The sequence below is a fragment of the Diabrotica undecimpunctata genome, unplaced genomic scaffold, assembly GCF_040954645.1.
Source record: "Diabrotica undecimpunctata isolate CICGRU unplaced genomic scaffold, icDiaUnde3 ctg00000659.1, whole genome shotgun sequence".
NCBI classification, from domain to species: Eukaryota; Metazoa; Arthropoda; class Insecta; order Coleoptera; family Chrysomelidae; genus Diabrotica; species Diabrotica undecimpunctata.
The window spans coordinates 111,626-125,261 of record NW_027311940.1 but is presented as its reverse complement, the minus strand read 5'-3'; the positions used below and the strand labels follow the sequence as shown (position 1 = coordinate 125,261).

Genomic DNA, 13,636 nt, shown 5'->3' with positions numbered 1-13,636 from the left:
TGGTCTCTATCTTAGGTTTCGTCTATAACTTGTATTTTTTTATTTTTATACTTTCTGTATTCGTTTCTTAGTCTCTGTCTTAATATAAAGGCGTATAACTTGTATTTTTTTATACTTTATGTATTCGCTTATTGGTCTCTATCATAGGTTTCGTCTATAACTTGTATTTTTTTATTTTTATACTTTCTGAATTGGTTTCTTAGTCTCTGTCTTAATATAAAGGCATATAACTTGTATTTTTTTATACTTTATGTATTCGTTTATGGGTCTCTATCTTAGGTTTCGTCTATAACTTGTATTTTTTTATTTTTATACTTTCTGTATTCGTTTCTTAGTCTCTGTCTTAAGATAACGGCATATAACTTGTATTTTTATACTTTATGTATTCGTTTATTGGTCTTTATCTTAGGTTTCGTCTATAACTTGTATTTTTTTATTTTTATACTTTCTCAATTCGTTTCTAAGTCTCTGTCTTAATATAAAGGCATATAACTTGTATTTTTATACTTTATGTATTCGTTTATTGGTCTTTATCTTAGGTTTCGTCTATAACTTGTATTTTTTTTAATTTTTATACTTTCTGTATTCGTTTCTTAGTCTCTGTCTTAATATAAAGGCATATAACTTGTATTTTTATACTTTATGTATTCGTTTATTGGTCTTTATTTTAGGTTTCGTCTATAACTTGTATTTTTTTTAATTTTTATACTTTCTGTATTCGTTTCTTAGTCTCTGTCCTAATATAAAGGCGTATAACTTGTATTTTTTTATACTTTATGTATTCGCTTATTGGTCTCTATCATAGGTTTCGTCTATAACTTGTATTTTTTTATTTTTATACTTTCTGTATTCGTTTCTTAGTCTCTGTCTTAATATAAAGGCGTATAACTTGTATTTTTTTATACTTTATGTATTCGTTTATTGGTCTCTATCTTAGGTTTCGTCTATAACTTGTATTTTTTTTAATTTTTATACTTTCTGTATTCGTTTCTTAGTCTCTGTCTTAATATAAAGGCATATAACTTGTATTTTTATACTTTATGTATTCGTTTATTGGTCTTTATCTTAGGTTTCGTCTATAACTTGTATTTTTTTTTATTTTTATACTTTCTGTATTCGTTTCTTAGTCTCTGCCTTAATATAAAGGCGTATAACTTGTATTTTTTTTATACTTTATGTATTCGTTTATTAGTCTCTATCTTAGGTTTCGTCTATAACTTGTATTTTTTTTATTTTTATACTTTCTGTATTCGTTTCTTAGTCTCTGTCTTAATATAAAGGCATATAACTTGTATTTTTATACTTTATGTATTCATTTATTGGTCTTTATCTTAGGTTTCGTCTATACCTTGTATTTTTTTTATTTTTAAACTTTCTGTATTCGTTTCTTAGTCTCTGTCTTAATATAAAGGCATATAACTTGTATTTTTATACTTTATGTATTCGTTTATTGGTCTTTATCTTAGGTTTCGTCTATTACTTGTATTTTTTTTAATTTTTATACTTTCTGTATTCGTTTCTTAGTCTCTGTCCTAATATAAAGGCGTATAACTTGTATTTTTTTATACTTTATGTATTCGTTTATTGGTCTTTATCTTAGGTTTCGTCTATAACTTGTATTTTTTTTTATTTTTATACTTTCTGTATTCGTTTATTAGTCTCTGTCTTAATATAAAGGCGTATAACTTGTATTTTTTTATACTTTATGTATTCGTTTATTGGTCTTTATCTTAGGTTTCGTCTATAACTTGTATTTTTTTTATTTTTATACTTTCTGTATTCGTTTCTTAGTCTCTGTCTTAATATAAAGGCATATAACTTGTATTTTTATACTTTATGTATTCGTTTATTGGTCTTTATCTTAGGTTTCGTCTATAACTTGTATTTTTTTTAATTTTTATACTTTCTGTATTCGTTTCTTAGTCTCTGTCTTAATGTAAAGGCATATAACTTATATTTTTATACATTATGTATTCGTTTATTGGTCCCTATCTTAGGTTTCGTCTAATACTTGTATTTTTTTTATTTTTATACTTTCTGTATTCGTTTCTTAGTCTCTGTCTTAATATAAAGGCATATAACTTGTATTTTTATACTTTATGTATTCGTTTATTGGTCTTTATCTTAGGTTTCGTCTATAACTTGTATTTTTTTTTATTTTTATACTTTCTGTATTCGTTTCTTAGTCCCTGCCTTAATATAAAGGCGTATAACTTGTATTTTTTTTATACTTTATGTATTCGTTTATGGGTCTCTATCTTAGGTTTCGTCTATAACTTGTATTTTTTTATTTTTATACTTTCTGTATTCGTTTCTTAGTCTCTGTCTTAATATAACGGCATATAACTTGTATTTTTATACTTTATGTATTCATTTATTGGTCTTTATCTTAGGTTTCGTCTATACCTTGTATTTTTTTTTATTTTTAAACTTTCTGTATTCGTTTCTTAGTCTCTTTCTTAATATAAAGGCATATAACTTGTATTTTTATACTTTATGTATTCGTTTATTGGTCTTTATCTTAGGTTTCGTCTATAACTTGTATTTTTTTATTTTTATACTTTCTCAATTCGTTTCTAAGTCTCTGTCTTAATATAAAGGCATATAACTTGTATTTTTTTATACTTTATGTATTCGTTTATTGGTCCCTATCTTAGGTTTCGTCTATAACTTGTATTTTTTTTATTTTTATACTTTCTGTATTCGTTTCTTAGTCTCTGTCTTAATATAAAGGCGTATAACTTGTATTTTTTTATACTTTATGTATTCGCTTATTGGTCTCTATCATAGGTTTCGTCTATAACTTGTATTTTTTTATTTTTATACTTTCTGAATTCGTTTCTTAGTCTCTGTCTTAATATAAAGGCATATTACTTGTATTTTTTTATACTTTATGTATTCGTTTATTGGTCTCTATCTTAGGTTTCGTCTATAACTCGTATTTTTTTATTTTTATACTTTCTGTATTCGTTTCTTAGTCTCTGTCTTAATATAACGGCATATAACTTGTATTTTTATACTTTATGTATTCATTTATTGGTCTTTATCTTAGGTTTCGTCTATACCTTGTATTTTTTTTTATTTTTAAACTTTCTGTATTCGTTTCTTAGTCTCTGTCTTAATGTAAAGGCATATAACTTGTATTTTTATACTTTATGTATTCGTTTATTGGTCTTTATCTTAGGTTTCGTCTATAACTTGTATTTTTTTATTTTTATGCTTTCTCAATTCGTTTCTAAGTCTCTGTCTTAATATAAAGGCATATAACTTGTATTTTTTTATACTTTATGTATTCGTTTATTGGTCTCTATCTTAGGTTTCGTCTATAACTTGTATTTTTTTTATTTTTATACTTTCTGTATTCGTTTCTTAGTCTCTGTCTTAATATAAAGACGTATAACTTGTATTTTTTTATACTTTATGTATTCGCTTATTGGTCTCTATCATAGGTTTCGTCTATAACTTGTATTTTTTTATTTTTATACTTTCTGAATTCGTTTCTTAGTCTCTGTCTTAATATAAAGGCATATAACTTGTATTTTTTTATACTTTATGTATTCGTTTATTGGTGTCTATCTTAGGTTTCGTCTATAACTTGTATTTTTTTTATTTTTATACTTTCTGTATTCGTTTCTTAGTCTCTGTCTTAATGTAAAGGCATATAACTTGTATTTTTATACATTATGTATTTGTTTATTGGTCCCTATCTTAGGTTTCGTCTAATACTTGTATTTTTTTTATTTTTATTCTTTCTGTATTCGTTTCTTAGTCTCTGTCTTAATATAAAGGCGTATAACTTGTATTTTTTTATACTTTATGTATTCGTTTATTGGTCTCTATCTTAGGTTTCGTCTATAACTTGTATTTTTTAAAAATTTTATACTTTCTGTATTCGTTTCTTAGTCTCTGTCTTAATATAAAGGCATATAACTTATATTTTTATACTTTATGTATTCGTTTATTCCTCTTTATCTTAGTTTTCGTCTATAACTTGTATTTTTTTTATTTTTATACTTTCTGTATTCGTTTCTTAGTCTCTGTCCTAATATAAAGGCGTATAGCTTGTATTTTTTTATACTTTATGTATTCGCTTATTGGTCTCTATCATAGGTTTCGTCTATAACTTGTATTTTTTTATTTTTATACTTTCTCAATTCGTTTCTAAGTCTCTGTCTTAATATAAAGGCATATAACTTGTATTTTTTTATACTTTATGTATTCGTTTATTAGTCTCTATCTTAGGTTTCGTCTATAACTTGTATTTTTTTATTTTTATACTTTCTGTAGTCGTTTCTTAGTCTCTGTCGTAATATAAAGGCATATAACTTGTATTTTATACTTTATGTATTCGTTTATTGGTCTCTATCTTAGGTTTCGTCTATAACTTGTATTTTTTTATTTTTATACTTTCTGTATTCGTTTCTTAGTCTCTGTCTTAATATAAAGGCATATAACTTGTATTTTTATACTTTATGTATTCGTTTTTTGATCTCTATCTTAGGTTTCGTCTATAACTTGTATTTTTTTATTTTTATACTTTCTGTATTCGTTTCTTAGTCTCTGTCTTAATATAAAGGCATATAACTTGTATTTTTATACTTTATGTATTCGTTTATTGGTCTTTATGTTAGGTTTCGTCTATAACTTGTATTTTTTTTATTTTTAAACTTTCTGTATTCGTTTCTTAGTCTCTGTCTTAATATAAAGGCATATAACTTGTATTTTTATACTTTATGTATTCGTTTATTGGTCTCTATCATAGGTTTCGTCTATAACTTTTTTTTTTTATTTTTATACTTTCTCAATTCGTTTCTAAGTCTCTGTCTTAATATAAAGGCATATAACTTGTATTTTTTTATACTTTATGTATTCGTTTATTGGTCTCTATCTTAGGTTTCGTCTATAACTTGTATTTTTTTTTATTTTTATACTTTCTGTATTCGTTTCTTAGTCTCTGTCTTAATATAAAGGCGTATAACTTGTATTTTTTTATACTTTATGTATTCGCTTATTGGTCTCTATCATAGGTTTCATCTATAACTTGTTTTTTTTTTATTTTTATACTTTCTGAATTCGTTTCATAGTCTCTGTCTTAATATAAAGGCATATAACTTGTATTTTTTATACTTTATGTATTCGTTTATTGGTCTCTATCTTAGGTTTCGTCTATAACTTGTATTTTTTTTATTTTTATACTTTCTGTATTCGTTTCTTAGTCTCTGTCTTAATGTAAAGGCATATAACTTGTATTTTTATACATTATGTATTCGTTTATTGGTCCCTATCTTAGGTTTCGTCTAATACTTGTATTTTTTTTATTTTTATACTTTCTGTATTCGTTTCTTAGTCTCTGTCTTAATATAAAGGCGTCTAACTTGTATTTTTTTATACTTTATGTATTCGTTTATTGGTCTCTATCTTAGGTTTCGTCTATAACTTGTATTTTTTAAAATTTTTATACTTTCTGTATTCGTTTCTTAGTCTCTGTCTTAATATAAAGGCATATAACTTGTATTTTTATACTTTATATATTCGTTTATTCCTCTTTATCTTAGTTTTCGTCTATAACTTGTATCTTTTTTATTTTTATACTTTCTGTATTCGTTTCTTAGTCTCTGTCCTAATATAAAGGCGTATAACTTATATTCTTTTATACTTTATGTATTCGCTTAGTGGTCTCTATCATAGGTTTCGTCTATAACTTGTATTTTTTTATTTTTATACTTTCTCAATTCGTTTCTAAGTCTCTGTCTTAATATAAAGGCATATAACTTGTATTTTTTTATACTTTATGTATTCGTTTATTAGTCTCTATCTTAGGTTTCGTCTATAACTTGTATTTTTTTATTTTTATACTTTCTGTAGTCGTTTCTTCGTCTCTGTCGTAATATAAAGGCATATAACTTGTATTTTATACTTTATGTATTCGTTTATTGGTCTCTATCTTAGGTTTCGTCTATAACTTGTATTTTTTTATTTTTATACTTTCTGTATTCGTTTCTTAGTCTCTGTCTTAATATAAAGGCATATAACTTGTATTTTTATACTTTATGTATTCGTTTTTTGATTTCTATCTTAGGTTTCGTCTATAACTTGTATTTTTTTATTTTTATACTTTCTGTATTCGTTTCTTAGTCTCTGTCTTAATATAAAGGCATATAACTTGTATTTTTATACTTTATGTATTCGTTTATTGGTCTTTATCTTAGGTTTCGTCTATAACTTGTATTTTTTTTATTTTTATACTTTCTGTATTCGTTTCTTAGTCTCTGTCTTAATATAAAGGCATATAACTTGTATTTTTATACTTTATGTATTCATTTATTGGTCTTTATCTTAGGTTTCGTCTATACCTTGTATTTTTTTTTTATTTTTAAACTTTCTGTATTCGTTTCTTAGTCTCTGTCTTAATATAAAGGCATATAACTTGTATTTTTATACTTTATGTATTCGTTTATTGGTCTTTATCTTAGGTTTCGTCTATAACTTGTATTTTTTTATTTTTATACTTTCTGTATTCGTTTCTTAGTCTCTGTCTTAATGTAAAGGCGTATAACTTGTATTTTTGTATACTTTATGTATTTGTTTATTGGTCTTTATATTAGGTGTCGTCTATAACTTGTATTTTTTTATTTTTATACTTTCTGTATTCGTTTCTTAGTCTCTGTCTTAATGTAAAGGCATATAACTTGTATTTTTATACATTATGTATTCGTTTATTGGTCCCTATCTTAGGTTTCGTCTAATACTTGTATTTTTTTTATTTTTATACTTTCTGTATTCGTTTCTTAGTCTCTGTCTTAATATAAAGGCATATGACTTGTATTTTTATACTTTATGTATTCGTTTATTGGTCTTGATCTTAGGTTTCGTCTATAACTTGTATTTTTTTTTATTTTTATACTTTCTGTATTCGTTTCTTAGTCTCTGCCTTAATATAAAGGCGTATAACTTGTATTTTTTTTTATACTTTATGTATTCGTTTATTGGTCTCTATCTTAGGTTTCGTCTATAACTTGTATTTTTTTTATTTTTATACTTTCTGTATTCGTTTCTTAGTCTCTGTCTTAATATAAAGGCGTATAACTTGTATTTTTTTATACTTTATGTATTCGCTTATTGGTCTCTATCATAGGTTTCGTCTATAACTTGTATTTTTTTATTTTTATACTTTCTGAATTCGTTTCTTAGTCTCTGTCTTAATATAAAGGCATATAACTTGTATTTTTTTATACTTTATGTATTCGTTTATTGGTCTCTATCTTAGGTTTCGTCAATAACTTGTATTTTTTTATTTTTATACTTTCTGTATTCGTTTCTTAGTCTCTGTCTTAATATAACGGCATATAACTTGTATTTTTATACTTTATGTATTCATTTATTGGTCTTTATCTAAGGTTTCGTCTATACCTTGTATTTTTTTTTATTTTTAAACTTTCTGTATTCGTTTCTTAGTCTCTGTCCTAATATAAAGGCGTATAACTTATATTCTTTTATACTTTATGTATTCGCTTATTGGTCTCTATCATAGGTTTCGTCTATAACTTGTATTTTTTTATTTTTATACTTTCTCAATTCGTTTCTAAGTCTCTGTCTTAATATAAAGGCATATAACTTGTATTTTTTTATACTTTATGTATTCGTTTATTAGTCTCTATCTTAGGTTTCGTCTATAACTTGTATTTTTTTATTTTTATACTTTCTGTAGTCGTTTCTTAGTCTCTGTCGTAATATAAAGGCATATAACTTGTATTTTATACTTTATGTATTCGTTTATTGGTCTCTATCTTAGGTTTCGTCTATAACTTGTATTTTTTTATTTTTATACTTTCTGTATTCGTTTCTTAGTCTCTGTCTTAATATAAAGGCATATAACTTGTATTTTTATACTTTATGTATTCGTTTTTTGATTTCTATCTTAGGTTTCGTCTATAACTTGTATTTTTTTATTTTTATACTTTCTGTATTCGTTTCTTAGTCTCTGTCTTAATATAAAGGCATATAACTTGTATTTTTATACTTTATGTATTCGTTTATTGGTCTTTATCTTAGGTTTCGTCTATAACTTGTATTTTTTTTATTTTTATACTTTCTGTATTCGTTTCTTAGTCTCTGTCTTAATATAAAGGCATATAACTTGTATTTTTATACTTTATGTATTCATTTATTGGTCTTTATCTTAGGTTTCGTCTATACCTTGTATTTTTTTTTATTTTTAAACTTTCTGTATTCGTTTCTTAGTCTCTGTCTTAATATAAAGGCATATAACTTGTATTTTTATACTTTATGTATTCGTTTATTGGTCTTTATCTTAGGTTTCGTCTATAACTTGTATTTTTTTATTTTTATACTTTCTGTATTCGTTTCTTAGTCTCTGTCTTAATGTAAAGGCGTATAACTTGTATTTTTGTATACTTTATGTATTTGTTTATTGGTCTTTATATTAGGTGTCGTCTATAACTTGTATTTTTTTATTTTTATACTTTCTGTATTCGTTTCTTAGTCTCTGTCTTAATGTAAAGGCATATAACTTGTATTTTTATACATTATGTATTCGTTTATTGGTCCCTATCTTAGGTTTCGTCTAATACTTGTATTTTTTTTATTTTTATACTTTCTGTATTCGTTTCTTAGTCTCTGTCTTAATATAAAGGCATATGACTTGTATTTTTATACTTTATGTATTCGTTTATTGGTCTTTATCTTAGGTTTCGTCTATAACTTGTATTTTTTTTTATTTTTATACTTTCTGTATTCGTTTCTTAGTCTCTGCCTTAATATAAAGGCGTATAACTTGTATTTTTTTTATACTTTATGTATTCGTTTATTGGTCTCTATCTTAGGTTTCGTCTATAACTTGTATTTTTTTTATTTTTATACTTTCTGTATTCGTTTCTTAGTCTCTGTCTTAATATAAAGGCGTATAACTTGTATTTTTTTATACTTTATGTATTCGCTTATTGGTCTCTATCATAGGTTTCGTCTATAACTTGTATTTTTTTATTTTTATACTTTCTGAATTCGTTTCTTAGTCTCTGTCTTAATATAAAGGCATATAACTTGTATTTTTTTATACTTTATGTATTCGTTTATTGGTCTCTATCTTAGGTTTCGTCAATAACTTGTATTTTTTTATTTTTATACTTTCTGTATTCGTTTCTTAGTCTCTGTCTTAATATAACGGCATATAACTTGTATTTTTATACTTTATGTATTCATTTATTGGTCTTTATCTTAGGTTTCGTCTATACCTTGTATTTTTTTTTATTTTTAAACTTTCTGTATTCGTTTCTTAGTCTCTGTCTTAATATAAAGGCATATAACTTGTATTTTTATACTTTATGTATTCGTTTATTGGTCTTTATCTTAGGTTTCGTCTATAACTTGTATTTTTTTATTTTTATACTTTCTCAATTCGTTTCTAAGTCTCTGTCTTAATATAAAGGCATATAACTTGTATTTTTTTATACTTTATGTATTCGTTTATTGGTCTCTACCTTAGGTTTCGTCTATAACTTGTATTTTTTTTATTTTTATACTTTTTGTATTCGTTTCTTAGTCTCTGTCTTAATATAAAGGCGTATAACTTGTATTTTTTTATACTTTATGTATTCGCTTATTGGTCTCTATCATAGGTTTCGTCTATAACTTGTTTTTTTTTATTTTTATACTTTCTGAATTCGTTTCTTAGTCTCTGTCTTAATATAAAGGCATATAACTTGTATTTTTTATACTTTATGTATTCGTTTATTGGTCTCTATCTTAGGTTTCGTCTATAACTTGTATTTTTTTTATTTTTATACTTTCTGTATTCGTTTCTTAGTCTCTGTCTTAATGTAAAGGCATATAACTTGTATTTTTATACATTATGTATTCGTTTATTGGTCCCTATCTTAGGTTTCGTCTAATACTTGTATTTTTTTTATTTTTATACTTTCTGTATTCGTTTCTTAGTCTCTGTCTTAATATAAAAACGTATAACTTGTATTTTTTTATACTTTATGTATTCGTTTATTGGTCTCTATCTTAGGTTTCGTCTATAACTTGTATTTTTTAAAATTTTTATACTTTCTGTATTCGTTTCTTAGTCTCTGTCTTAATATAAAGGCATATAACTTGTATTTTTTTATACTTTATGTATTCGTTTATTAGTCTCTATCTTAGGTTTCGTCTATAACTTGTATTTTTTTATTTTTATACTTTCTGTAGTCGTTTCTTAGTCTCTGTCGTAATATAAAGGCATATAACTTGTATTTTATACTCTATGTATTCGTTTATTGGTCTCTATCTTAGGTTTCGTCTATAACTTGTATTTTTTTATTTTTATACTTTCTGTATTCGTTTCTTAGTCTCTGTCTTAATATAAAGGCATATAACTTGTATTTTTATACTTTATGTATTCGTTTTTTGATCTCTATCTTAGGTTTCGTCTATAACTTGTATTTTTTTATTTTTATACTTTCTGTATTCGTTTCTTAGTCTCTGTCTTAATATAAAGGCATATAACTTGTATTTTTATACTTTATGTATTCATTTATTGGTCTTTATCTTAGGTTTCGTCTATACCTTGTATTTTTTTTTATTTTTAAACTTTCTGTATTCGTTTCTTAGTCTCTGTCTTAATATAAAGGCATATAACTTGTATTTTTATACTTTATGTATTCGTTTATTGGTCTTTATCTTAGGTTTCGTCTATAACTTGTATTTTTTTATTTTTATACTTTCTGTATTCGTTTCTTAGTCTCTGTCTTAATGTAAAGGCGTATAACTTGTATTTTTGTATACTTTATGTATTTGTTTATTGGTCTTTATATTAGGTGTCGTCTATAACTTGTATTTTTTTATTTTTATACTTTCTGTATTCGTTTCTTAGTCTCTGTCTTAATGTAAAGGCATATAACTTGTATTTTTATACATTATGTATTCGTTTATTGGTCCCTATCTTAGGTTTCGTCTAATACTTGTATTTTTTTTATTTTTGTACTTTCTGTATTCGTTTCTTAGTCTCTGTCTTAATATAAAGGCATATGACTTGTATTTTTATACTTTATGTATTCGTTTATTGGTCTTGATCTTAGGTTTCGTCTATAACTTGTATTTTTTTTTATTTTTATACTTTCTGTATTCGTTTCTTAGTCTCTGCCTTAATATAAAGGCGTATAACTTGTATTTTTTTTATACTTTATGTATTCGTTTATTGGTCTCTATCTTAGGTTTCGTCTATAACTTGTATTTTTTTTATTTTTATACTTTCTGTATTCGTTTCTTAGTCTCTGTCTTAATATAAAGGCGTATAACTTGTATTTTTTTATACTTTATGTATTCGCTTATTGGTCTCTATCATAGGTTTCGTCTATAACTTGTATTTTTTTATTTTTATACTTTCTGAATTCGTTTCTTAGTCTCTGTCTTAATATAAAGGCATATAACTTGTATTTTTTTATACTTTATGTATTCGTTTATTGGTCTCTATCTTAGGTTTCGTCAATAACTTGTATTTTTTTATTTTTATACTTTCTGTATTCGTTTCTTAGTCTCTGTCTTAATATAACGGCATATAACTTGTATTTTTATACTTTATGTATTCATTTATTGGTCTTTATCTAAGGTTTCGTCTATACCTTGTATTTTTTTTTATTTTTAAACTTTCTGTATTCGTTTCTTAGTCTCTGTCCTAATATAAAGGCGTATAACTTATATTCTTTTATACTTTATGTTGGACTCCGTCACTGGTACACGAACGAGAAAGACGTGGTTAAAACGGCTCCGATATTTAATTCGAAAATTCGGGTAATATCGAGTTTATTTATCCACAAAGTGTTTTTCCTGCGAAATAGTGTCTGTGTGAATCGAGTGTTATTAGAAAATTGTGAACTAATCGAGATTTTTAAAAAATCATAACAAATAAACTAAATAAACAATCAGTGCTACAAGCTCCGATCGGTTGAAGAGGCGAGTAGCGCGGTGCGGGGAACCTTCACGATAAGGACAATAATTAGTGATTATTTACAAAACAATACATTGGCGTGTAAGTGAGAATTATAACGTCAAAACACTGTTCGGAATAAGGTAAGAGATTTATAATATTTTTAACAATATGGCCGCGAGAAGAGGATTAAATCAATGGGATAGTGAAGAATCTGACGATGGTAAGAGAAAGAGGGAGGAAAAAAAAGAAGACGACCAAGATGAAAACCCTTTCATGAAAAGCAGAAAGTTAACTAGGTCTCCACCTAAGAAATATTGTGATAACACGAATTGAAAGAAATGATGATCGCTCTTATGAACGAAGTTAAAGGAGTACGAAAAGACCAGCAGATCTTTCAAGAAGAAATTTGCAATTTAAAAAAAGAAAATCGTGAGTTGAAGGGAAAGATAAATTTCCTGGAAAGCAGGATCGAAAAGATGGATAAACAAATTCGGAAACAAAACATTGTGATCAAAGGACACGATTTCAAAGAAAATGAGGAACTGGAAGATGCCACCAACTTTATAGCAAATCAATTGAATTTGAATGTGAAAATAAAAGATGTGCAGAAAATAAGAACCTCTCAAGGGAAACCACCAGTGGCGATAGTAAAAGTAGATACAATGAAGGATAAAGAACTTATTATGAAGAATAAGAGTAAATTAAGAGGAACGCGGTATTTCATTGAAAACGATCTAACCCAAGCCGAAGCCAAACTACAGAAAGAGCTAAGAGATATGGCGAAAGAAGAAAAAGGAAAAGGTAATGAAACAAAAGTCGGCTATCAGAAAATATGTATAAACGATGAATGGTGGAAATGGAACCATAGTACCGAAAAACTAGAGAAAATGAAAAAAAACTGAGTCTACACAGGCACAGTGGTCAGGAAAATATGGAAACGAATAAAGCGCGGAATAGGATGATGATAGGACAATGGAATGTTAGAGGGACTTTTGAAGTAGGAGCACTAAAGAACTTATCAGATACGTTAGAGAAATATGAGATAGATATTGCAGCTATACAAGAAACTAAACAAAAAGGAAATTTTACCATGGATGTGGGAAACTACGTGTTTTTCAACAGTGGAGACAATGAACGTGTATTTGGGGTGGGATTTTTTATAAAGAAAACATTTGCCAATCTGGTGATAGATTTTGAGGCAGTCACAAGCAGATTATGTAAAATAAGAATAAGAGGAAAATATAGAAAAGTAACCCTTATAAATGTGCATGCACCAACAGAAAATACAGATGAAGACGTTAAAGATAGCTTTTATGAACAATTAGAACATATGTTTTACAAAATACCATCATATGACATAAAAATAATTGTAGGAGATTTGAATGCCAAGATTGGCAGGGAGGATATATACAAACAAATAACAGGGGGAAAAAGTAATCATAGAGACAGTAATCTGAATGGAAAAAGAGTAATAGAATTTGCTTTCGAACATAATATGCGAATTATGAGCACTTATTTTGATCACAAAGAAATTCATAAAGGTACCTGGGTATCACCAGATGGACAAACAGTAAACCAAATAGATCATTTACTAATAGAAGCCAAACATATGAGAGCCATAAAAGATAGCCGAAGTTACAGAGGTGCTGATGCAAATTCGGACCACTTTTTGGTCAAAGTTAAAATGGAGCAAATAATACCCACAAT

General features: G+C 26.1%; 1 protein-coding gene across 1 annotated transcript; it reads left to right on the top strand.

Moving 5' to 3' along the window:
- Nucleotides 1-12,267: 12,267 nt before the first annotated feature.
- LOC140431339 (uncharacterized) lies at nt 12,268-12,831 on the top strand. Its single transcript, XM_072519276.1, has one exon. It carries the CDS (start codon nt 12,268-12,270, stop codon nt 12,829-12,831), a length of 564 nt encoding a protein of 187 aa, XP_072375377.1.
- The last annotated feature ends 805 nt before the right edge of the window (nt 12,832-13,636 follow it).

Coding starts and splice junctions, on each gene's coding strand:
- LOC140431339 (XM_072519276.1), top strand. CDS start 12,268: ATGATGATCGCTCTTATGAACGAAGTTAAAGGAGTACGAAAAGACCAG.